Source organism: Scyliorhinus canicula, chromosome 2 (genome assembly GCF_902713615.1).
Source record: "Scyliorhinus canicula chromosome 2, sScyCan1.1, whole genome shotgun sequence".
Classification (NCBI taxonomy): Eukaryota; Metazoa; Chordata; class Chondrichthyes; order Carcharhiniformes; family Scyliorhinidae; genus Scyliorhinus; species Scyliorhinus canicula.
This window is the reverse complement of record NC_052147.1, coordinates 164,556,764-164,583,048: the sequence shown is the minus strand read 5'-3', so window position 1 is coordinate 164,583,048 and position 26,285 is coordinate 164,556,764. Positions and strand designations below refer to the sequence as shown.

The following is a 26,285-nucleotide window of genomic DNA, read 5'->3' as shown; positions in this document are numbered from 1 at the left end:
GCATGAGTATTTATTATAACTGTATAATAAATATTGATCGTTTGAACTTTACTAATCGGTGTATCGTCTTTATTACTTTGAACTTGACCTTGGAATACTTGTGACGTTGCCTATACGGCAACTGGCGACTCCAGAGCTAAATAATTACATAGAACAGAGCCTAGTAGTGTTAAGCACACGTCGAACTCGGAGGCGTGTTAATACACTCCAATAAACGCGTTTTACGCCCATAGTAAAACGTGCAACAATGCCCCCCACCCCAGCCCTGTCGGTGTCCCCACTCCTGCCGTCTGTCACTGCCGCCAGGGCCACCATTTATGGCACTGCCCTCACTGGGGGCTGTCCGCGGTGTGGTGTTCCCCTCGGTGGGTGTCACCGGGTGAGTGGGGTGGCCGGGGAGAGGGGCGGCACCCACCCATATGGCCATTAACCCTGCGTTCACCCAGCGCCCGGGGTGGGTGGCCAACAAGATGGTCACCATAATGGGGCTGGGTGCGTGGGCACACCCTGTCATGCCAGGGGCTCCCCGACTGCTCAGCCTGTCCCCCCTCCCCTCCCGTGACCCTGGCAGGACCCCTCCCCAAAAATCACGACCGGTGTCCGTTCCGGGAGCCCGTAGTTCCCCCCATACCAACCCTATCTCCTCCCACAGCCGCCTCAGCCAACATGTTTGTGTAGATGGTTAGAACCACGGTGTCGGGAACTCAGCCCAATTGGGCTGCTGAATCGCTGAGACTCCAGAGAATCGGTCGTCAGGGCACTTGAGGTGATTCTCCGGGCTGCGCGGAGGGCAGCGCGATTCCGTCGAGTTGGGAGGTCGGGAGTATTCGGAATCAGCGCAAAACCGTCATCAAAGCCAATTTCGGCGTCGGAGCCGATTCTCCAGCGCATCTCGGGGAATCCAACCCACGTAGTTTATTACTTGTGTCAGGGTTTGTAAATTATTTTCTCCAATAGTTTATTACAATCCATAATCTTTGCAGTAACTAGTCTGTTAGAAAAGTGGATACCCTATACAAGGATTTGTTTTGCAATTGTTGTTTTCACATTCTTGTAGATATGTCATAATGAACAAAGAATACTGGAGTATTGTGTACAGTATTGTTCTCCTTCTTTAAGGAAGGATGGAAATGCGTCAGAAGAGCTTCTCAAAACTAATATCAGGAGTGGGCGGGTTTTCTCATGAGGAAAGGTTGGACAGGCTGAGGTTGTACACACTGCAGTTTAGACGACTAAGTGGTGACTTGATTGAAACTTTGAATTCTGAGGGTCCTTGAAAGGATGTGCGTTTCCTTTTTGCACGAGAATGTAGAATTAGCGGTCACTTTAAAAATAAATGGTCACTCATTTAAGACCGATGAGGGAATTTTTTTCTCTGAGTCTTTGGAAAACTTCCACAAAAGGCAGTGGAAGTAGAGTCTTTAAATATTTTTAAGGCAGAGGAAGATTCTTGCTTAAGAAGGTGATGAAAGGTTATGGGGAAAGGCAGGAAGCTGGAGTTGAGATTACAATCAGATCAACCATGATCTTATTGCATAGTCGAGCAAGGGGGCCGGCTCTTAATTTCTATTCCTATGTCCATAATAATGGAATGTGGCTTTTATTACGCAATTGTGGTGAATGTATGTAGATTAACTAGATTGTTCTTGCTATGAGAAACAGCATTACAGTTCCATTAGTTTATGCAAGCTTATGAATTTGGAAAGAAGGAGAAACAAAATCAAGCTAATCAAATCAATGGTTTGAGTTTTACGCTGAATTGTATGGACAGTAGTCCCTCCAGAATCCCGCCAACCCCTACACAGCTGTGATTTTACAGTGGGGTGAGCAGTGAAGCAGACAGAAAGCCTGCTCTTGCCCCAATTAATTTTCCCCACCCAGCCTAATTTTTGGCCAGATAACTCAGGGTGAGGAAAATTAAAGATTCTCAATCTTGGGCGGGAATGATTGAGGGGGTGGCACCTCCATCAGAAGCCCTCATGTAACTGAGGGTCCTTCCCCTCAAGGTTCAGGCATCTCTGGATCACTCTCCAACTCCCAGCCTAACCTCCGTAACCCAATCTGTCCCCTTTGCAACTGCAACTCTCCTTACGGCCAGTGCCACGCTGTGCCTAGATGGGCTGGAGAGCTGTCGGCCAAGCAGATTTGTTGACAGCTCTCCAAGGTGGGACTTCCTTCCAAGTGCGGATGGAAATCCCGCCGGCTTCCAATCAATGTTCGTCAAAGCATGAAATGGCAGCAAACCTGTCAGAATCAGCCGGAACGTGTGCCCAGTTTACTCTCCGGATGGCATCCGAAAAATTCAATGTCTTTTTTATTAATACGTACCATCAGTTACACTTGAAAAGTGCATCTGTCATGTTTTTAGGTTGCTATGAGAATGCAGGGTGAAAAGAAGGAATATCCAGGCAATGAGTTCTTACCTAAACTTTTCCGTTTGATCAATTGCTGGGCAAAATCGACATTCTCTAAAATGGACAGTTACATTGCAGTTTAAAATCAGCTGTACTGGGTCCCTGTATAATGAGCTGCACTAATACAAAGCAGCATTGGCCATTTCTGTAACAAGAAGTAATTATTTGTAGCTCTGTCATCTTTTAGATTCTAATTTGTCAATCAAGGTAAAACTCAATCATGACTGATATCTATTAAGTGATAATTGACGAAGGATCACAGTTTGACATGCGTATAAGTATGTATCTATGTATGTGTATGTATGTTTATGTATATCTATTTAATGGCTTAATTGCTGTGTTATATTTGCACATGAAGCTTTTTTCCTGCATTTTTAATTTTATATTTATTTTGACTTTTACAACACCTTTGAGCAATCTGTTTATGCAGGTTTCATGGCTAAACCAAATTACTTGCAGAAATGTATGCTTAAAATCAAGGTGATATTTTTAAAAATCTGTACTGCTAATTTAGTCTGTCATTAATCAGACAATTTGTTGCAGTATAACAAATTAATTGTATACATAGCAATTGTTAAACAGGAATTTTAACCCAAACCATATTTCAGGGATCGTAACTTTACCTTGAAATAATTTTATCCAATAAAAGATGAGTTTGAACTCAGAAGCCATCAGTCAAAGCCACTTGCCAAGTATTGATGGCTTCTCATTTTCTCAGCCCAATTCAGATTAATGCAATTAATAGAAAATTGGAAATAAAATTATTTTTTATAAGCAAACAATGTTTAACAGTATGTTTCTAATATGATATACAGTGGGCATCTTCTCACTGAATGACCAGTGTGTAGATATTGATTAGTAAAGTGCCTATCATTTCCAGGTACATATAGCAAATGTAAAACCTGATTTTAGCCATATTCAGCCAAAATGTGGCTCGATGGACAACGTACGTTATTCGCCCCTGGTTGGAAACGTGAGTCACTTCCTTACTTTTAAAGCTGACAGTTTATTTGACAAACACATTCTGTAATTACTGTATACAATGCTTAACAAGACAACATATATGATATTGCCTGCTTGCCTCTTTGATCAAAAAAAATGCCTTTTTTTCTTTGCATCATTTCATACTTGGAGATTTTACTGTGTGCTATTATTTGACTTTTAAAAACAGTCAATAGGTGCCCATGTATTTTATGTTGTCCACATTGAATGTAGCTGCAATTTATCACCCTCTGTTTTATTTTAAGAAACAGCAACAAAGAGATCAACATTTGTGGAAGCAATTCGCAAAGGGATATTTGTTTTACGCAGCAATAACAACTCCAACCTGCTTTTGCATTATCCTCTCTGTCCATACCCATGATCGGCTGAATAATTCTCAATCAATTCACTGTTAGCAGATCATATGGTGTAAATGCTTATAATTTTCAAAACGATTGCATTAAACTATATTTATGAGACAGTTATCTCCAACAAAAAGATTGATTAGGGGAAATTACACATAATGGGTTAAAGATGTTTTGCACACTTCAGGAATCTGTACTTTAGTCACCCATTTTCTTATTCCCAATTTCTTTATTAATCCTTCAGAAATGAAATATAAATGTTCAGTGCATTAGAATTTTAAGAAAGGTTTCTTACAGATTTGTGCATCGAATCACTCAGTTCCCTTTTCTCTCTCGAATCCACGCATTTCACTTGAACCCATTTAAAAAGTTTGATTTTTTTTTTTCCTTTTAATGTTTTCCATAAAAGCTGCTGAATGAGAATTTTCCCTGAACATTACTTATTTTTAACCACCATCATCTTCAATGAAACCCTGCCTGTTTTATTTCAGGTGCATGATGGAGAGAGCCTTGGGTGGTTGAGTGAAAATGTAACCATTCACCTGAAACCGTATCAGTTGGGCACATAGTTGGCATCATGAGAATTTCCTGTTTGAGTATTGGAGTCAATGGCAGAACATAGGATAAATAGAGGAGAAATGGCAACAGAGATAAATAATCTCAATTCTTAGTTTTGAAGAATAACAAAAGCCGAGAGTTGGGAGACAGGAATTATGACGAACTGCAGGGAGGGAAATGGAGATCCAGAGAAAGAGACACTGAGGAAAAATATTTTCAGAAAGTGCAGAGAGGATAGAAATAAAACATAAAATAAATCTCTGCTGCATTGAGGGAAAACAGGATAAGTATTATATAATAGTCGAAATGGAGAAAGAGGAAGGAAAGAAAATATAAAACTCACAGGACATAGGAATCCGAGAGAAATTATTGCAAAAAATTAGAGAATAGATCTCTCAGTGTACCTGAACAGGCGCTGGAGTGTGGCGTCAAGGGAATTTTCACAGTAACTTCACTGCGGTGCTAATGTAAGACTACTTGTGACAATAATAAAGATTATTATTACAAGGCCATTGCTAAATTACGTTTCTTTCCCTAAGTAACACATAATATAGTATCTGATATTGAATAATAAAATGAATGCCTGAATTACCTTTGGCTACTTTTTAATAAATTACTTTAAATACATAACTTTTTTTTAAAATAATTTTTATTGAAAAATTTTGAATTTATACAACAATAACGCACCATAGTAAAATAACAATAATATTAACAATCATAAACATTCGCCCCACCCCCATGAACAAAACAGCATTTTAACAACAACGCAAATTAACACAATATAAAGTTACAGAATAGAAACTACAATAAGGAACACCCCCCCCCGGGGTTGCTGCTTCTATTGACCAAGTTACCTATCTTTGCGCCAGGAAGTCCAGAAAAGGCTGCCATCGTTTATAGAACCCTTGTATTGATCCTCTCAGGGCAAATTTGACCCTTTCCAGTTTTATAAATCCCGCCATGTCACTGATCCAGGTCTCCACACTTGGGGGCCTTGCATCCTTCCACTGTAGCAGAATTCTTCGTCGGGCTACTAGGGACGCAAAGGCCAGGACACCGGCCTCTTTTGCCTCCTGCACTCCCGGCTCTACCGCAACTCCAAAAATCGCGAGTCCCCACCCTGGTTTGACCCTGGATCCAACCACCCTCGACACCGTCCCCGCCACCCCCTTCCAGAATTCTTCCAGTGCTGGGCATGCCCAGAACATATGGGCGTGGTTCGCTGGACTCCCCGAACATCTGGTGCACCTATCCTCACACCTAAAGAACCTACTCACCCTAGTCCCGGACATGTGGGCCCGGTGCAGCACCTTAAATTGGATGAGACTAAGCCTCGCAAATGAGGAGGAAGAGTTGACTCTCTCCAAGACATCCGCCCAAGTCCCGTCCTCTATCTGCTCCCCGAGTTCCTCCTCCCATTTAGCCTTCAGCTCCTCCACTGACGACTCCTCCACCTCCTGCATTACCTTATAGATGTCAGACACCTTCCCCTCTCCGACCCACACCCCCGAAAGCACTCTGTCCATTGTCCCCTGCGAGGGCAGCAAAGGGAATCCCTCTACCTGTCGCCTAGCAAACGCCTTTACCTGCAAGTATCTGAACATGTTCCCTTGGGGAAGGCCAAATTTATCTTCCAGTTCCCCCAGGCCCGCAAACCTCCCGCCAATAAACAGGTCCCTCAATTTGCTGATGCCCGCCCTTTGCCACCCCCTAAATCCCCCATCCTTGTTCCCCAGGATGAACCGATGGCTGCCACCCAGTGGAGCCTCCATCGAGCCCCCTATGCCGCCTCCACTGTCCCCAGATTCTTAAGGTCGCCACCACCACCGGGCTTGTGGTAAACCTCTTAGGGGAGAGCGGCAACGGCGCCGTTACCATGGCACCCAGGCTCGTACCTCTACTTTAAATACATAACTGAGAACATCCTGAAAATCAGGTAGCACTCTTTAACGATGTCGGAAAATGTGGGGCATGAGAGAGAGAGAGACACTATGACTTGAACATTCCAACGTCAAGAGAGGTGAAATCTTCACTTCAGCCTGAGCTCTATGTCAGGACCCTGCGGAGATCGTGGTGCACACAGATGCATGACACTGCACTGAGTCGGAGATTTGGAACAGATACACAGTGTTATGGGCCAGGATTTAGAGAACACCAAAGTGTATCATGGAGTTCACCTGACCCACAACCTTTAATAGATTGTGGTTATAGGGAGCACAAGGGCCCACCTTACAGGTGTGATGCAACTGAGAGATCTGAAGTACTTTTAAAACAAAACCATGTTTATTTATGAATCCAGTTAACACTTTATAAACCCGCAGTAAACATCTTAACAACTATCAACACCAATAATCCCCACAGATACAATATCCTATAAGTAACCCTTCATAACTTTCCTAACAACAGCCAAAAGACCCTTTTTACAGAAAGACAGCAGGTTTAAATTCTCTACAGAAACAGATATTACTTTGAAATCCTCAAATGATCTGGAGACAGTCTTTAGATTGCAGAGGGAAATCAATGCACCTTCTTGCTGTGACTGTAGCTTCTTCAGCTCTCAAAACAAAACTAAAACACAGACACACACCAGCTTTTATTTTGCTCAAAGCAAAAGTAAAAGCAGAGTCACAACTCGGCTTCACCCACACACTGACATCACTGCAGCTTTTTGATAAACATCCATTGTTTAATGGTACATCCACTACAGCTATTTGATAAACATCCATTTCTTAAAGGTACTCTCACATGACAACAGGACTAATTTGGATACTTATCCTGGAAATGTGGCACGGTTTAATTTGAGGTGCAGCTCCAAGATTAGCCAACCTAACTGAGCTGAGCACCACAACTCACACCTGCCTTCACCCCCACCCCATTACCTCCCCAATCTGACCAAGAACTCCACTCCCCCACCTAACTAACCCCACAATCTGACCCTACACGCCCCCCTGTAACCCAACTTCCTAATTTTCCCTGACCCGACCCAACCCAACAACTCCCCCCCCCCCCCCCCCCCCCCAAACCACTTGGCCACTCTTATCAACCCAGCTGACCCAACTATGCTTCTGACCTAACCTGACTCCTGGCTGCCCTTCCCCAACCTGACCGCACCACCCCCAAACTGATGATCCACTCACTCACCCACTCAAAGACTTGAGATATGGACAGTGGTAATGTGCCCAGAATTGCCGCTGACTGGAAGATCTAGACCACTTGTGGAGGTGGGAGTGAGGTTCTTACGATGATCCAATTGAAGGGAAGAACGGAGATGCTTAACAAACAGAATAAAACCTACCGAGGTAGGTGGAAGGACCAAACCCAGCTAAACCAACAACCATTGGTAAAAAGGGGAACAGAAGATTCTGTTGAGGCAGAGGGAAGTCACCCCTTTTGACTAATGCAAGAGGGAGATGAGGAGTAAGATAGAAAATATTGAAAATACTGCAGCATCTGTGGAGAGAAAAATAGAATTAACATTTCGGGTCTGTGACCTTTGATCAGATTTTTAAGGCTCCATTTCTGCATATTATTCTCAGGTCAAGTGAATTACCTAGGCAGTCCATGAATAGCTAACAAATCCACTGTACTTTGATAATATCTTCCAGTGACCTGTAATAAAGTGTTTTAATATTTGCTTTGGAGAACTCATCATCCTTTCCATAAGCTGAATAATGATGCATCATGTTTAAAAGCTTGAAGGGTTTAATATAGAAAATAAAGAGAATATGTTTCCAATGCCTAAAGGGTTGATGACGAGATGGCTCAGATTTAAGGTTATGGCAAAAGAAGGGAAGTTGACATGAGGAAATACCTTATTATTCAATTAGTTGTGGCACTTGGTCAGTGCCTTGCTGAGGATTTGAAATGCATTGCCTGGTAGGGTGATGGATGCGGATTTAATAGGGAACCAGATAAACGCCTGAAGGAGAAAAGACATAGCGTATGGAGAATGAGCTGGCAATCCGAACTAACCTTCAAAATTGCCAGTACAGAATGGGTGGGCCAAATGGCCACCTGTGTTGTAGTGTTCTATGATTTTATAATTATTGGTATTATTACAGAGGACAGGGAAAGAAAAGGATTCCAGACCCTCTGCACTGTGTTCAATTGACTGGTAGTGAATTTATCAATCCATTTATTTGACAGTTTCTCCTAGGCACAGTTCCAGGTGTAGATTTTGAATTTGGGTCCTGTTGATATCTCCAATAACATCTCATGGTAGGACAAGGGTTCATGGTCTCAATTTTCTACACGTTTCATTCCTAGTCACAGACATATCCACCCCCAAGGTGAAAGAGGCGGTGCAGTTTCAAGTTATGTTGAGAACCTGTCCTTCTTGATAAGTAATATCGAAGATGTTGCAAAAACCAATTTATTACTCTTTTAAAATAAATGGTTGAATATAAATCATAGGAATTGTAATATTAAAATAATCGCCACTTAAACATGAGTGTTGTCTCTAATTTTCACTACTTTGGCTGATTGCATATGCAAAGGTTAAATAGCTAAATTACATTATTACTGTTGTGTTTTTCTTTCAACCATTTCACCTTTAACTAGGTTCGAACATTTAACTGCATTTAGCATCGTGACAAATGAAAACATGCTTACCAGAAGTAGCAAACCTCTTTAATGAAGATGCTAATCATGTCAACAAGTATTCTTACAGTCAGTATTAGCCCCGCCACTGGTCTCCATCCTGTTGAAATTATTATGTAGCGCCACATTCGCTGTGGAAAAGCTCAGGAGCTAACCTGTATTGGTCATTGCAACATTATGTGGTTGTTTAATGAGTTTTGTTGAGTTCAGGAGTTTGTTGAATACCATAAAAGCCATATCATAGAATCCCTACAGTGCAGAAGGAGGTCATTTGGCCAATTGAATCTGCACCGACTGACTAAAAGACCACCTTACCTAGGGCCAATCCCTCAACCCCATAACCTCACCTAGGGGCAATTTAGCATGGCTCATCCACCTAACCTGCGCATCTTTAGACTGCATATGCTGAATGTTGAATCTTGTCAGCACAAAACAAAAGGCTGGTTGCAGTATCAACAAGCTGAACCTTTTTAAAAAAAATTTAGCGTACCCAATTCATTTTTTCCAATTAAGGAGCAATTTAGCATAGCCAATCCATCTAACCTGCACATCTTTGGGACTAAATCCACGCAGACACAGGGGGAATGTGCAAACTCCACACGGACAGTGACCCAGAGCCGGGATCGAACCTGGGACCTCGGCGCCATAAGGCAGCTGTGCTAACCACGGGCTGCCCTACAAAAAGCTAAACTTTTGAATAGTTCAATTTTGTTTTAACAGAGAGGTGACAGTTTTTCTGTTTACATTACATGCCACATTCTCAAATATTGGCATCACTCAACAAAATATCAACTACATGTCGTGAACCAAAAATGATGACTTTGTTTTTCAAATTTACTGACAATATTTGAACGGACTAATAAACATTTTTTTTATAAAGAATTTCATTAAGGTATTTGTGATTTTGTAACAAAAGCAGAAGAAACAATGTACATACAAATATAAACATAGTGCAAAAGCCGTCTTCCTCCCTCACAGGTCCCATCTTTCTTACACACTAATATAAACTAAACTAAACCCACCCCCCGCGCCTGCTGACTGTTAATTTTCCCCAAAGAAGTCAACGAACGGCTGCCACCTCTGGACGAACCCTGACATTGACCCCCTCAGTGCGAACTTGATTTTCTCCAGACAGAGAAAGCTAGCCATGTCAGTGAGCCAGGTCTCTGACTTCAGGGGCTTTGAGTCCCTCCAAGCTAATAGTATCCGTCTCCGGACTACCAGGGAGGCAAAGGCCAGACCGTCTGCCTCTTTCTCCTCCTGGATTCCCGGATCTTCCAACACTCTGAAAATCGCCATCTCTGGACGGGGTGCCACCCTTGTTTATAACACCTTGGACATGACATCCATAAACCCCTGCCAGAATCCTCTAAGCTTCGAGCATGCCCAGAACATATGGACATGGTTCGCTGGCCCTCCCGCACACCTTGCACACCTGTCTTCTATCCTAAAGAACCTGCTCATCCGGGCCACTGTCATGTGAGCCCGGTGAACGACCTTGTATTGTATCAGGCTGAGCCTGGCGCATGATGTGGACGCATTGATTCTACTCAACGCATCCGCCCAGAGACCATCCTGTATCTCTCCTCCCAACTCCTCTTCCCATTTGTGTTTCAGCTCCTCGGTCTGTGTTTCCTCTGACCCCATGAGTTCTTTATAGATGTCCGCACCCCTCCCCTCTCCCACCCATACTCTGGAAACTACCCTGGCCTATATCCCACTTGGTGGTAGGAGTGGAAAGTTTGAGACCTGCCTGCATAGGAAGTCACGCGCCTGAAGGTACCTGAACTCATTCCCTCCCATCAATTCAAACTTCTCCTCCAACTCCCTCAGTCTGGGAAAGCTCCCCTCTATGAACAGATCTCCCATCTGCTCGATCCCTGCTCTTTGCCATATCCAAAACCCTCCATTCAGCCTCCTCGAGGCAAACCGATGATTATTGCAGATTGGAGACCAGACCGATGCTCCCTCTGCTCCCACATGTCTCCTCCATTGCCCCCAGATTCTCAGGGCTGCCACCACCATGGGGCTGGTGGAGTACCGTGCCGGAGGGAATGGCAGAGGCACCGTTACCAATGCCCCCAAACTCGTGCCCTTACATGATGCCGCCATTACTCGCTCCCACACCGACACCCCCCACCACCACCCACTTCCTAATCATGGCTACATTTGCCGCCCAGTAGTAATTGCTAAAGTTATGCAGCGTCAACCCGTCCTTCCCCCACCCCCCCAGCTACGCTCCAGCATCCCCTTTTTTACTCGCAGGGCCTTGCCCGGCCATACAAAGCCAGATATTACCTTGTTTGCCAGTTTAAAAAAGGCCCGTGGAATAAAGATGGGGAGGCACCTAAAAACAAACAGGAATCTCGGGAGGACCATCATTTTCACCGTCTGTACCCTCCCAGTCAATGATAGCGGGAGAATGTCCCACCTTCGGAAGTCTTCCTTAATTTGGTCCGCCAGTCGGGTCAAATTTAGCTTATGTAGCAGTTCCCATTTCCGCGCCACCTGGATACCTAGATACCGAATGCTTCCCCCTACCACCCTAAATGGCAATTCCCCCAAGCGCCTCTCCTGCCCCCTTGCCTGGATCGCGAACATCTCACTTTTCCCCATGTTCAATTTATAACCCGAAAACTGGCCAAATTCCCCCAGAATCCTCAATTTCTCCCATCTCCTCTCGTGGGTCAGATGCATGGAGCAGATCATCTACATATAGCGAGACTCTGTGTTCCACCAGCCCCTTGAGGCTCTCAGCACAATTGCCAGCGGTTCTATGGCCAGCGCAAACAGCAGTGGGGAGAGGGGGCATCCCTGCCTCGTCCCCCGGTGCAGCCTAAAATAGCCCGATGTCAACCTGTTCATCCTTACACTCGCCACAGGCGCCTGATACAGCAGCCTAACCCAGTCGGTGAAGCCCCGTCCAAATCCAAACCGCCCCAGCAGCTCCCACAGATAGGTCTATTCCACCCGGTCAAATGCCTTCTCTGCGCCCATTGCGACCACTACATCAACGTCCCTACCCTCTGGAGGCATCGTGATCACATTCAACATTCTTCTAATGTTGTCCGCCAACTGCCTACCATGAACAAATCCCGTCTGGTCCTCCCCAATCACATCCGGAACGCAGTCTTCTATCCTTGAGGACAAGATTTTGGACAACAGTTTGATGTCAACATTTAATAAGGAGATTGGCCTGTCGGACCCGCATAGCTCCGGGTCCTTCTCCCGCTTCAAAATCAGTGAGATCGTGAGCTGTAACAATGTCGGAGGAAGCACCCCTCGCTCCCTTGCCTCACAAATGTCCTCATCAGCAGCAACCCCAGCATCCCAGAGAACTTTTTATAGAACTCCACTGGGTACCCATCGGTCCCGGGGCTTTACCCGACTGCATGGCCTTGAGCCCATCTGCTATTTCTTCAGTCCCTATCGGGGCACCCAGCCCTTCTACCAGCCCTTTCTCCACCTTCGGGAACATCAGCCCCCTCCCCCCCTCCGCCTAAGAATTGCCTCACCCCTTCCGGCGCGGCTGGGAGTTCCGACTCATATAGCCTGCTATAAAACACCTTGAATGCCCTGTTAACTCCTGCTGAATCCCCGACCAAGTTCCCGCCTCTGTCTTTCACTTTCCCAATCTCCCTGGCTGCCTCCCTCTTTCTGAGCTGCTGCGCAAGCATTCTGGTGGCTTTCTCTCCATACTCGTATATCGCCCGCCCCCCTCGCCTTCCTCAGCTGCTCCACCGCCTTCCCTGTAGTTAGCAAGCCAAACTCCGCCTATAGCATCCGTCGTTCCCTTAAAAGCCCTGCCTCTGGGGTCTCCGCATATCTCCTGTCGACCTGAAGTATTTCCCCTATCAGTCGATCCGTCTCTGCTCTATCCATCTTCTCCCTGTGGGCCCATATCAAAATCAGTTCCTCTCTGAACACCGCCTTCAACGCCTCCCAGACCATTGCTGCCGAGACTTCCCCCGTGTCAGTAACTTCCAGATAGTTCTAGTTACAGTTCCTCACCCGCCCGCACACCTCCTCATCCGCTAACAGCCCGACATCCAATCTCCAATGCGGGCGCTGGCCACCCTCTTTGCTCACCTGTAAGTCCACCCAGTGCGGGGCATGATCCGAGACCGTGATCGCTGAGTACTCGGTGTCCACTACCCCAGTCAGTAAAGCCCTGTTCAAGATGAAAAAGTAGATCCGGGAGTATGCTTTATGTACGTATGAGTAGAAAGCGAACTCCTTCACTCTCGGCCCCCCAAACCTCCATGGGTCCACTCCCATCTGCTCCATAAATCCCTTTAGCTCCCTTGCCATTGCTGGCACCCTGCCTGTCCTTGAGCTCGACCGGTCTAGCCCTGGGTCAATGACTGTGTTGAAGGACCCCCCCCCCCCCCCATGACCAGCTTATGCGAGTCCAGATCCGGGATCTTCCCCAACAATCTCCTTATAAACTCCACATCGTCCCAGTTTGGCATGTAGACATACTGGCCCATTCAGCTCTCTAACGTTGCATGTGATCAGCCTGGTCGGGGGGCTTCTCGAACCCCCCGTCCGTCAATCAGCCATCACATTTCTTAGGCCAGTCTCCAGCTCGTGCACCCGCAGACCCGCCCCCAGGCAGCCTCCATCCCCGACCTCCCTTTTGTCCCCCAGCAACATTCCCTCCCCAGTCAGCAGAGCAATTCACCCCCCCCCCCCCACCAGTAACAGCACAGTAAAAACAGCCCCCTTCAACAAGCATAACATCTGCTCACCCCCCACTACGCTTCCGTGAGCCAGCCCGCCTGGCTAGCTTGTTAGCCCCCGGCCATGGCGCCAAACATTTTCCCACCTATTGCACCCCTTTCCCCGCTCAGACACACATATGCAAGAGAAAACATTCCTTGAGCCCAGTGAACGAAAAAAAACAAAAGAAAAGAGAAACCCCACATCGAAAACTCACACCTCCATCCCCCATGAGTACAAATGCAAACTTTAACTTATAAAAATACGCGGCACCAGGATCAATACAGAAGGCATTACAAATATCACAATCAAAGTAATTTTAACATGAACACTGCAGCAAAGTTCAAACACCTCGGTCCCCTGCCAGGCCTATCCTTCTGGCAAAGTTCATCGCTTCCTCGGGCGACTCAAAATAGAAGTGTTGCTCCACATAGGTGACCCAAAGATGGGCCGGATACAGAGTTCCAAACTTCACCTTCTTCTTGAAAAGGGTTGACTTTACTTGGTTGAATCCCGCTCTTCTTCTGGCTACATCCACGCTCAGGTCTTGGTAAATGAGCAGGATGTTATTCTCCCACTTACAGCTGCGTGTCTGCTTGGCCCACCGTAGAATACACTCCTTATCCAGGTGCCTGTGCAATCTCACCACAATCGCCCTTGGGGGTTCACCTACACGCGGCTTATTCGCTAGTGTTCTGTGCGCCCTGTCCACCTCCAGGGGTCGGGTGAACGTCCCATCCCCCATTAGCTTCTTGAGCATACCCGCTATGTATGCCTCTGCATCCACTCCTTCAGACCAAGAAAGGCAATTATGATGCTGAAAGGCAATTATGATGCTATTCGGCAAGATTTAGGAGGTATAGGATGGGGAAGGAAACTGCAGGGGATGGGTACAATCGAAATGTGGAGCTTTTTCAAGGAACAGCTACTGCGTGTCCTTGATAAGTATGTACCTGTCAGGCAGGGAGGAAGTTGTCGAGCAAGGGAGCCGTGGTTTACTAAGGAAGTTGAAGCACTTGTCAAGAGGAAGAAGAAGGCTTATGTTAGGATGAGACATGAAGACTCAGTTAGGGCACTTGAGAGTTACAAGTTAGCCAGGAAGGACCTAAAGGGAGAGTTAAGAAGAGCGAGGAGAGGACACGAAAAGTCGTTGGCGGATAGGATCAAGGAAAACCCTAAGGCTTTCTATAGGTATATCAGGAACAAAAGAATGACTCGAGTAAGATTAGGGCCAATCAAGGATAGTAGTGGAAAGTTGTGTGTGGAATCAGAGGAGATAGGGGAAGCATTAAATGGATATTTTTCGTCAGTGTTTACACTGGAGAAAGACAATGTTGTCGAGGAGAACACTCAGGTTCAGTCGACCAGGCTAGATGGAATTGATGTTCAAAAGGAGGAGGTGTTAGCAATTTTAGAAAATGTCAAAATAGATAAGTTCCCTGGGCCAGATGGGATTTATCCTAGGATTCTCTGGGAAGCCAGGGAGGAGATTGCAGAGCCTTTGTCCTTGATATTTATGTCGTCTTTGTCGACAGGAATAGTGCCGGAAGACTGGAGGATAGCAAATGTTGTCCCCTTGTTCAAGAAGGGGAGTAGAGACAACCCTGGTAATTATAGACCTGTGAGCCTTACTTCGGTTGTGGGTAAAATGTTGGAAAAGGTTATAAGAGATAGGGTTTATAATCATCTTGAAAAGAACAAGTTGATTAGCGATACTCAACACGGTTTTGTGAAGGGTAGGTCATGTCTCACAAACCTTATTGAGTTTTTTGAGAAGGTGACCAAACAGGTGGATCAGGGTAAAGCTGTTGATGTGGTGTATATGGATTTCAGTAAGGCGTTTGATAAGGTTCCCCACGGTAGGCTATTGCAGAAAATAAGGAAGTATGGAATTGAAGGTGATTTAGCGGTTTGGATCAGTAATTGGCTAGCTGAAAGAAGACAGAGGGTGGTGGTTGATGGCAAATGTTCATCCTGGAGTTCAGTTACTAGTGGTGTACCGCAAGGATCTGTTTTGGGGCCACTGCTGTTTGTCATTTTTATAAATGACCTGGAAGAGGGTGTAGAAGGATGGGTTAGTAAATTTGCAGATGACACGAAGGTCGGTGGAGTTGTGGATAGTGCTGAAGGATGTTATAGGATACAGAGGGACATAGATAAGCTGCAGAGCTGGGCTGAGAGGTGGCAGATGGAGTTTAATGCGGAAAAGTGTGAGGTGGTTCACTTTGGAAGGAGTAACAGGAATGCAGAGTACTGGGCTAATGGCAAGATTCTTGGTAGTGTAGATGAACAGAGAGATCTCGGCATCCAGGTACATAAATCCTTGAAAGTTGCCACCCAGGTTAATAGGGCTGTTAAGAAGGCATATGGTGTGCTAGCCTTTATAAGCAGGGGGATTGAGTTTCGGAACCACAGGGTCATGCTGCAGCTGTACATAACTCTGGTGCGGCCACACCTGGAGTACTGCGTGCAGTTCTGGTCACCACATTATAGGAAGGATGTGGAAGCTTTGGAAAGGGTTCAGAGGAGATTTACTAGGATGTTGCCTGGTATGGAGGGAAGGTCTTACGAGGAAAGGCTCAGGGAATTGAGGTTGTTTTCGTTAGAGAGGAGAAGGCTGAGAGGTGACTTAATAGAGACATATAAGATAGTCAGAGGGTTAGATAGGGTGGACAGTGAGAGTCTTTTTCCTCGGATGGTGATGACCAACACGAGGGGACATAGCTTTAAATTGAGGGGTGAGAGATATAGGACAGATGTCAGAGGCAGTTTCTTTACTCAGAGAGTAGTAGGGGTGTGGAACGCCCTGCCTGCAACAGTAGTAGACTCGCCAACTTTAAGGGCATTTAAGTGGTCACTGGATAGACATATGGATGAAAATGGAATAGTGTAGGTCAGATAGGCTTCAGATGGTTTCACAGGTCGGCGCAACATCGAGGGCCGAAGGGCCCGTACTGCGCTGTAGTGTTCTATGTTCTATGTTCTAGACCCCTCCAGGAAGGGTCCTCAGGTTTTGCCAGCGGAACCTATTCTCTAGATCCTCCACCTTCTCCTGGAGCCTTTTCTGCTAGTCTCTCAGCATCCCCGCCTCCAACTCCACTGCTGTGTGGTGTTCTTCGTGCTCGATCAGTGCCTTATCCACTTCCTGGATCGCCCGATCTTGAGCGTCCAATCTCTGTTCCAGCCGAGCAATCGATTCCCTAATCGGGCCCAAGCATTCCTGTTTCTGCTTGGCGAAGCCTTCTTTGATAAACTTCATCAACTGCTCCGTCAAGCCAGAATTCTGCTTGTCCGCCATGCTTTTTCCACAGCAGCTTCAGCCCAGGCCTTCTCTGTTCTTCCTTTGCGAGCACGCCTGGTCTGCCTATCCATGTCCTGGTGTGGGACTCCTTCTCACGGTCCCGTATTCTATCGATTTTTCAAGTAAAATCCGAGAAAAAATCGGGGAAAAGGTCCAAAGGTCTGGCCCGAGCGGGAGCTACAAGTGTGCGACCTGCTTCTTCATGGCTGCCACTGGAACTAACTGATAACATATTAATCTGAAAATAAAGCCATGGTGATTGTAATCTGTCTTTTTAAAATTTTTGATATCCCAGAAAGAGTTTCCGGAATAGGGAGTGAAATGTCAGGAAAATATTACTTTTAATGCAGATAGCATTAAATAACAAGCCCAGATTTTCTGGAGACTTGTATCAGAGATGGACTAAAACAACATTTATCTTCAATTGTTGAATTATAGCAATCTTAAATTTCTCTAAGACATCTTTTGCCTTCTTTCCAAACCATCACTATTGCAGACTTGTACATAAGATAAATAACTAATCCACACTATTGTTGTCTTGTGCTGTTTCTGTTCATACTATTTAGTTCTAAACCCTTCCTTTTCAATTTGTCTTTTAACGGAATAAAAAATCATAAGTGATTTGCGATTGAAATATAGAGAGATTAAATAGCACAAATTTCTTAGAATGTTACTGTTTTAATTTGAACAGTGAAGCTTGTCTTATCTCATGCAAGTATGGTAATTTCCCCTCCTGCTGTTGATCACTCCTTGATAAACAAAATATATTTAGCTATTACAACGTGGTACTTGAGTACAGGATTTCCTTAAATGCGACCACAATGAAAAGCTACAAATTGAGTGCAGATAATATATCACTCTGTTCAAGGACAGAAACATTTTTATTGAAGAAATGTAGCAATTAACTTGAATAATGCCTATCCTCAGAATATTTGGCAGAGTAACTCTACAGAATGTGATGCATTCCCAAATTCTCTCAAAAAAATTGATTTAGAAATAATTTGTGGCAACACCTCGAACAGATTCAAATTACCAGCCAATCAGCATCCTTTTCTCATGTAGTATATATCATTGCTCCTTTTGAAATTTGCTATTCTTGCATCTGTCCTAAGGAATGCAAGGTGAAAAGCTTTGACGGAATACCTCTTCAGCAATGCTCGAGTTCTGTACCAAACAATAATCAGAAACATCTTCATTTTTGAAAATGACTATGACAAAGATATTCTCTTAATGATTGCTTTAACCTAATGGATGTTTTAATCATGTATTAACCTGTTAAATGTTGAAAGCCCTGTGCCTTTAAAAAATACAAGATGCAAATTTTCTAACCACATAAATTATCAAGTACGATTAGAGTATAAACAACTGCAGAATACTTTTTCAGGATTTTTCAGTAAACCAAAAGGATGGTAATCTTATGCTTCAAAGTTTTATTGCCATCTTCAAAGGTCAATTTGTACCTTTCTGTTATTAAACATTATTCTCATGTTCTTCAGGTGCAAATACTTACTAAGAAAATAGATGTGAGTCACATCACGTCAAAGTGTGGCTCATTCGGTAACATCCACTATAGACCAGGTACAGTGCCATTGCGTGATACTACTTGTCTGATCGTGGACAGAAACATTAGCATTCTGTTAATTTACAGTGTATTTCAAAATGTGATCTATTAATTGTGTAGGTGGAGGACACATTAGAATTGAAAGTCAGAAACTGGATTTTAAAGAAAAAGCTCAATCTAAGGTTGGCTCACTTGACAATACACGTCACACTCCAGGAGGTGGAAATATAAAGGTAAGAATGGAAATGGGCAAGCAAGGATATACTCAATGACAATTCAGTTATGGCTTGATGGAACTGCTATTTTGTAAAATTTCTTCAGTCTTTTAGTTTCTTCTGCTTAATTATGTTCTCTAAGGGGCAGCACGGTGGCGCAGTGGTTAGCATTGCTGCCTCACGGCACCGAGCTCCCGGTTCGATCCCGGCTCCGGGTCACTGTCCATGTGGAGTTTGCACATTCTCCCCGTGTCTGCATGGGTTTCACCCCCACAACCCAAAAGATGTGCAGGTTAGGTGGATTGGCCATGCTAAATTGCCCCTTAATTATAAAAAAAAATTGGATACTCGAAATTTATATTAAAAACTATTTTTAAAAATCTGTTCTCTAAATATTATTGGTTGTCACGTAAAAATGTTTAAATCTTGAGGTCCACAAAATATCATAGAATTTAGAGTGCAGAAGAAGGCCATTCGGCCCTTCGAGTCTGCACCGGCTCTTGGAAAGAGCACCCCACCCAAGGTCAACACCTCTACCCTATCCCCATAACCCAATAACTCCACCCAACACTAAGGGCAATTTTAGACACTAAATGCAACTTATCATGGCCAATCCACCTAACCTGCACATTTTTGGACTGTGGGAGGAAACCGCAGCACCCGGAGGAAACCCACGCACACACGAGGGAGATGTGCAGACTCTGCACAGACAGTGACCCAAGCCAGAATCGAACCTGGGACCCTGGAGCTGTGAAGCAATTGTGCTATCCACAATGCTACCGTGCTGCATAACAACATCCAAAGTCTTTAGCTTTCATACCATTTCTTCCGATTCCTTGATGGTCCTCTGGTATCTTTGATATTCAAACATGGGTATATATCCTAATCTTTAATGCTTCCAGTATTGCATGTTAGGGATTCACCTTGTTAATTCAACTTGCACCCCCAACTTATGATGCTCTGTGGGAAACCTGGAAAATAAATGTTATAATGTTATCCTGTGGTGATCTATTATGCAAAAATGAAAAACGTAAGTATAGTATTGTGCATATCACCAGTTAGAATTGGCTATTCTTATCTCCACCAGTCATCTGCATATTCTCTTTATTTTCTGACCAGATTGAAAGTCATAAGCTGAACTTCCGTGAGAATGCCAAGGCTCGTGTGGACCATGGAGCAGATATTGTCACTCAGTCTCCAGGACGGTCTGGTGCCACAACGCCTCACAGGCTGAGCAACGTCTCATCTTCTGGAAGCATCAATTTAATGGAATCACCACAACTTGCCACACTTGCTGATGATGTCACTGCTGCATTAGCCAAGCAAGGATTGTGATTTTGCTGTCAAGAATTTTAATTGATTGTTTGTAGCATGTGCTTTGAGCCTTCACACGCTCAAAGTGGGATTGTGTTTATTCCTTTCAATTAAATATTGATCATGTCCTAAGACTGTAGTGAATAAAAACAAAATCTTGTTTCCATTCAGGCCAGGTTTCTGGTTTTAAATGGGTACAACTGCTGTATATCACACATAGCAAATGTTGTTTCTCAGCTCTGCTTGCATGGACTGATGACAAATAGATTTACAATGTTTAATGCCTAAAGGCACTGTTGAAATGAATCGGTACTCTGAAAGCAGTTGACATGCTTTATTCCCAGTTACTCATTCAATATTGAGTGTCTTTTTCCTCATAGGTGAGGGAAGGCATATATTCTTAATATTTATTGCAGGATGAATAAATTATTGCATATTTGTGTTACATGGGAATAAAATTTAAGTCCATAAGCAAATAATATATGTAAAGAATCCCTGGATTTTGGGTATGGGAAAGAAAAGCAGTCTAGTAAGTTGAGCAGCAGAAGTATTAATGTCAAAATGAGATATGAACACAATGTTATCGTGCCCGTTCACACGGTTGTGGTGTTTGGCATTTTTACAGTACTAGTTGCAACAAAAATGGGAATGAAGTTGCTCAAACTACCATGCAGCTACTTTAAATAGGATGCATTTCCTATGCTGAGGATTTTCACCTGATTAGAATGTGTCAGTTCATTGCTAGATTTCTATATGTGCCTACTTTTCATATTCTGTTTTACCAGCTGTTTGATACAGTATAATAGATATCCTATGTGGCAAGTTGTGTTATCCCTTATATACTTGGAAGCCCTGCTTTTATTCACAGTATCTGTGTTTCTGCACCTCTTGGTGTTACTGTTTAGGAGAAGGTAGCTGTTAGCAGTTATACTTGTTAGATTTATCTCTCACAAAATTAGCATGAAGAGCTTACTATAACACCCAAAAGCTATGACCTTGTTTTAGTGGCAGATGCAAGTTCGTTGATGTATTGCTAGGTAAAAGATTTCAAACAATCGCTTTGTAGAGTTTTGATGTACTGAGGGGGGGTCACAATAGCATTTGGTGTGCGCTGTTTTCTGTTTACTTCATTTGGCAAGCCTATTTAAGTAGTGGGGCATATTAAAGAAAGAGAGTTCTTTTCAAAAAATATATATTATAATATATTTGTATATTATAATATATATTATATAACATATATGGTTGGAGTATTTTTTGTTCCGATTTGTGACTTCAATTCAGAATTACTGTAGTCATACATAAAGGATATATCTCTAAACTCAAGTCATCTCAATGGATTTTATCCTCGATTTTTAGTTCAAATTAATATCTAAAAAGTCATTTTTAACTGAAGAAGAAATGGCAGAAGTTTAGAAAACAATCTGAGGTTGTAGAGAGTCAGTACCTTGTTTCACAGAGCTGGATAAGCTATATCAAAGCTAACAATTTTATCTGAAAATATGTTTGGTCAATGCTGCAGTCATGCAGATATTTATTAATATACTCAAACTGGAATGTGTTGTTAACAAATCTTAAACAAATTAAACCATTGTTTTCACTAGCCTGTAAAATTCATTGGAAAGTAAATTAACCTTTTGCTGTATCAAACAATTACGTATTTTAAGATTATCTAAATATGTTGAAAAAATGTTGCATATTTTTTCATTTTAAAAATACAACTTGCATTGGACAATACAGGATACTGTGTAACAGGAATTAGTGGGAACTTTGTGAAAGTCATGCATTGAATGAAGGTCTGAAGGTTATGATTTTAATTTCCTGCCACATTACTCCAACAAAGTTTTGAGAGAAAAAAAATATTACTTCCACTTTTTACAATAGACGAGGGGGAAATGGAGCAAAATAACATACCATGTCCTCGTATAAGCTATGGGATTGTAATGTGCTTTAGAGAAGATGTTTCATGTCCTGTCATTCTGGAGTCTATTAAACAGAATGATATTTTGGGATTGGCTAGTGTTAGCTTGTAAATGTTTTTAAGTCAAATTTGCACTTGTGTTTGTTGCTGTAGAGTGATTCCAGAATAAACTGCTTCTCATCTGACACGAATAAAATTCTGCATTGCTTATTTTGAAACGGGGGAAATTGTAGATATTGCCCGAATCAGACAGCCAGATGCAGCTTCATCTCCATCCAGCAACTCAAACAAGGTCACAATGTCCCATCCAGAAAAAAGTTGTAAGGATATGATTACAGTTTCATTTTTAAAAAAATTTAGAGTACCCAATTCTTTTTTTCCAATTAAGGGCAATTTTTGTGACCAATCCACATACCCTGCACATCTTTGGGTTTTGAAGACCAGACCCATGCAGACACAGGGAGAATGTGAAAACTTCACACGAACAGTGATCCAGAGCCGGGATCGAACCTGGGACCTTGGCGCCGTGAGGCAGCAGTGCTAACTACTGTGCCACCGTGCTGCCCTCTGATTACAGTTGCATAGAATCTCGACAGTGCAGAAGGCTGCCATTCGGCCCATCGAGTCTGCACTAACCCTCTGGAAAAAATACACTACCTAGGCCCACTCTCCTGCCCTATCCCGGTAATGCCACCTAACCTTTAGACACTAAGGGTCAATGTTACCATTGCCAATCCACCTACCCTGCACATCTTTGGACTGTAGGAGGACACCGGAGCACCTGGAGGGAACCCACTCAGACACTGGGATAGTATGCAAACTCCATACAGTCGTCCAAGGTAGGAATCGAACCCGAGTCCCTGGTGCTGTGAAGCAGCAGTGCTAACCACTGTGCAACCGTGCCACCCAAATTTGCTTTCACAGATACATGTGACAAAATGTATTTTTTATGAGGGATGATTGAATCAAAAGTTCAGTTAAAAAAATGAGCCAAAGTTGCTTACATTATGCCAACTAGAACTTGGTGACTTTAAAATCAGATTTCATCATTTACTTCATATCTCCATTCTCGTTTATAAACATAGAAGTAGGGGGAGACCATTTGGCCCTTTGAGCATGTTCTGCCATTCATTATGATTATGCCTGATCATCCAACTCAATAGCCTTATCCCACCTTCCTCCCATATCCTTTGATCCCCTTTGTCCCAAGTACTGTATCCAACTTTTCTTTGGACTCACCGCTTTCTGTGATAACAAATTCCACAGGCCAACCACTCTGGCAAATAGATTTCACCTAATCTTTGCCCTAAATGTCTATCCCGTATCCTCAGACTGTGACCCCTGGTTCTGGACATCCCCACATTGAGAACATCCTTCCTGTGTCTACCCTGTCTAGTCCTGTTAGAATTTTGTAGGCTTCTATGAAATCCCTCCCTCATTCATTTGAACTCCAGCGAGTACAATCCTAACTGATTCACACTCTCTTCATGCGTCAGTCCCGCCACCCCAGGAATCAGCATGCTAAACTTTTGCTGCACTCCAGAGCACGAATATCCTTCCTCTGATAAAGACACCAAATCTGCACTCAATACTCCAGGTGTGGCCTCACCAATACCTTATACAATTGCAGTAAAATATCACTATTCCTGTACTCCAATCCTTTCACTAACAAGGCCAACATACCATTTGCCTTCTTTACTGCCTGCAGTACCTGCACGCTCTCAGTGACTGCACAAGGACACCAAGGTTTTGCTGCATATCCACTTCAATGTAAATCCATTCAAATAATAATCTGCCTTCCTATTTTTCCACCAAAGTAAATAACCTCACATCCCTGAAGAATTCCAAGATATGGCAAGCACGATTTCCCTTTCATCAATCCATGCTGACTCTGTCCGATCCTGCCACTGTTTTCAAAGTGCTCTGTTATACAATCCTTGATAATGGATTCTAGAATTTTCTACACTACAACGTCAGACTTACTGCCGCAGAAGAGGAGGAGGTCCAAAGAAGGCGCCATATGAGGCCTCTTGTGTACCGGCAGTGCTAATGATTCGAGGACCTGCTGGACCGGGCATGCCGCCGAAGACTCCGGCTGAGCAGGGGGACAGTGCGACATATCTACCAGATCATGGCACATCTGGCACCGTGGGGATATGGGGCAGGACACCCGCTCTCGGTGGCCATCAAGCTGACGGTCACCCTGAACTTTTACGGGGCCCTTCCAGGCCCCAATTGGCGAACTGTCCGGCATCTCACAGACCTTGGTGCACAGATGCATCCGTGCTGTCACGGGGGCCCTATATGCCCAGGAGGCTCAATACATCCACTTCAATGTAGACCAACCCCACCAGGATTCCCGGGCAGCGGGGTTCGCCGCCATCGACGAGATACCCCTGGTCCAGGGGACGTATATCCCTCTACGTGCACCTGCAAATGACAGGCCGCTCTACACAAACCAAAAGGGGTTCCACTGCAGCTGATATCATAGAATTTACAGTGCAGAAGGGGGCCATTCAGCCCATCGAGTCTGCCCCAGCTCTTGGAAAGAGCACCCTACCCAAGGTTAACATTTTCACCCTATCCCCATAACCCATTAACCCCACCCAACACCAAGGGCAATTTTGGACACTAAGGGCAATTTATCATGGCCAATCCACCTAACCTGCACATCTTTGGACTGTGGGAGGAAACCGGATCATCCGGACGAAACCCACGCACACACTGGGAGGATGTGCAGACTCCGCACAGCCAGTGACCCAAGCCGGAATCGAACCTGGGACCTTGGAGCTGTGAAGCAATTGTGCTATCCACAATGCTACCGTGCTGCCCACTGTGACCATCAGCTGCGCATCATACACGTCTGTGCCCGATACCCAGCAACGTGCACAACGCCTTCATCCCAGCACACTTGACAATTCCTGACATGTTTGAGACTCTTCCCACTCTCCCCCCCCCCCCCCCCCCCCAAGCTGGGGATTTGATCCTGGGTGACGGGGGTTATCCACTGCGGGCCCTCCAGTATGATGCTGAGAGGATTGCAGCGGCCTGCTGCGTCTCCATGACATCACGCAGCAGAGGGCTGAGCTGGAGCAGGAGAATGTGGGGAAGGATGGGCAGGACATGGAGCCCAGGCAGGCAAGGGAGACCAGCGATGTGTGCGCCAGGGCTAATGCACACGAGACGTTCTGATCACCTCCAGGTTCACCAACTAGTAGAGGGGGGCGGCGGGGGGGGAGGTGCTAGCGAGACTGGTCAGGGCCACGAACACCGGATATCAGCCCCACACACCTCCCCTCACTTGCAACCCCCTCTGTGACACATACCTGCCTCACTACGGGGTGGGGCCCTGGTTGGCAGTAACAGCGGGTATGGTCCATGGGATGGATGATGATGACACCCCGCTTTGCAATGAGCTCTGGTGCTCTAAATCATTTGACGACATCTGACTCCAGCCCACAGTAGTACTTTCCTCCCGACCACCTGGGAAATCCCTGCATGCGAGCCGTCCATTCCATCACACGGTCCCTTCGAATCCCTGGGGTGACGGTGGTGGGGACGGTCAGGTCAGTGGAGGGTGGGGAGTTCAGGCCACCCACAATGTCTGCCCATTTACCCCCCCCCCTTTCTGGCCATCCCAGACCAGCCCACCCCTCAGACATATTTGACAGAGCACCGAGACAGGCTGCAACAGTGTGAACAGGTGTTTAATGTGGTAACATATCGACAGATTTGAGCTCTGGCCCTTATAACTAAACTGTGCCCTGCACCTATGCCAACTTAAGTAGTGTCTAACTTTCTGGCCTTACGGGCCCTAACGTCTTGGTGGGTCCCCAGATGGTACAGCAGGAGCTCTGTATCTCCTTTCTGGCAAAGTCTCAAATCTGCATATATCTAAATATTTCCCCCTGCTCCAGCCCATATTTCGTTCCCAGCTCCTTCAATCCCGCAAAATGACCCCCAATTATTGTGTTTATTACACAGAAACATTTAGGAAGGCAGACAAAAAGGAAAAGGCGGTAGAGTGGCATTGCTGGTTCAAGAGGAAATTAACACAATAGAGAGGAAAGATATTGGGTGGGATTCTCCATTTCTGATAGTGTTGATGCTGCCACAGAATTTGTGGAGTTCCACGACAGCAAAACTGACACCCCACCTGGACCAATTCAGCTATTGTTTTTTAAAATATTTTTATTCCCCTGTTGTCAGCACCTCCTCCAGCAATGTGGAGGCCGGCTCTACCAGGAAGCTCTGTAGTCCTTTCTGGCAAAGTCTCGAACCTGCATGTATCTAAATATTTCCCCCTGCTCCAGCCCAATTCAGCTATTGTTGAGGGG

General features: G+C 44.7%; 1 protein-coding gene across 13 annotated transcripts in view; it reads left to right on the top strand.

Moving 5' to 3' along the window:
* Nucleotides 1-22,139, top strand: part of LOC119961066 (microtubule-associated protein 2-like) — a 418,551-nt gene extending 396,412 nt beyond the window's left edge. For all 13 annotated transcript variants that reach the window (XM_038788572.1, XM_038788632.1, XM_038788629.1 and 10 more), the window contains 4 exons: nucleotides 3,295-3,387; nucleotides 18,437-18,518; nucleotides 18,622-18,734; nucleotides 19,836-22,139. In XM_038788572.1, the coding sequence (XP_038644500.1) occupies nucleotides 3,295-3,387; nucleotides 18,437-18,518; nucleotides 18,622-18,734; nucleotides 19,836-20,051 (504 nt within the window). In that variant the 3' untranslated portion in view covers nucleotides 20,052-22,139. The remainder of the gene's footprint in view (nucleotides 1-3,294; nucleotides 3,388-18,436; nucleotides 18,519-18,621; nucleotides 18,735-19,835) is intronic.
* Nucleotides 22,140-26,285: the final 4,146 nt, after the last annotated feature.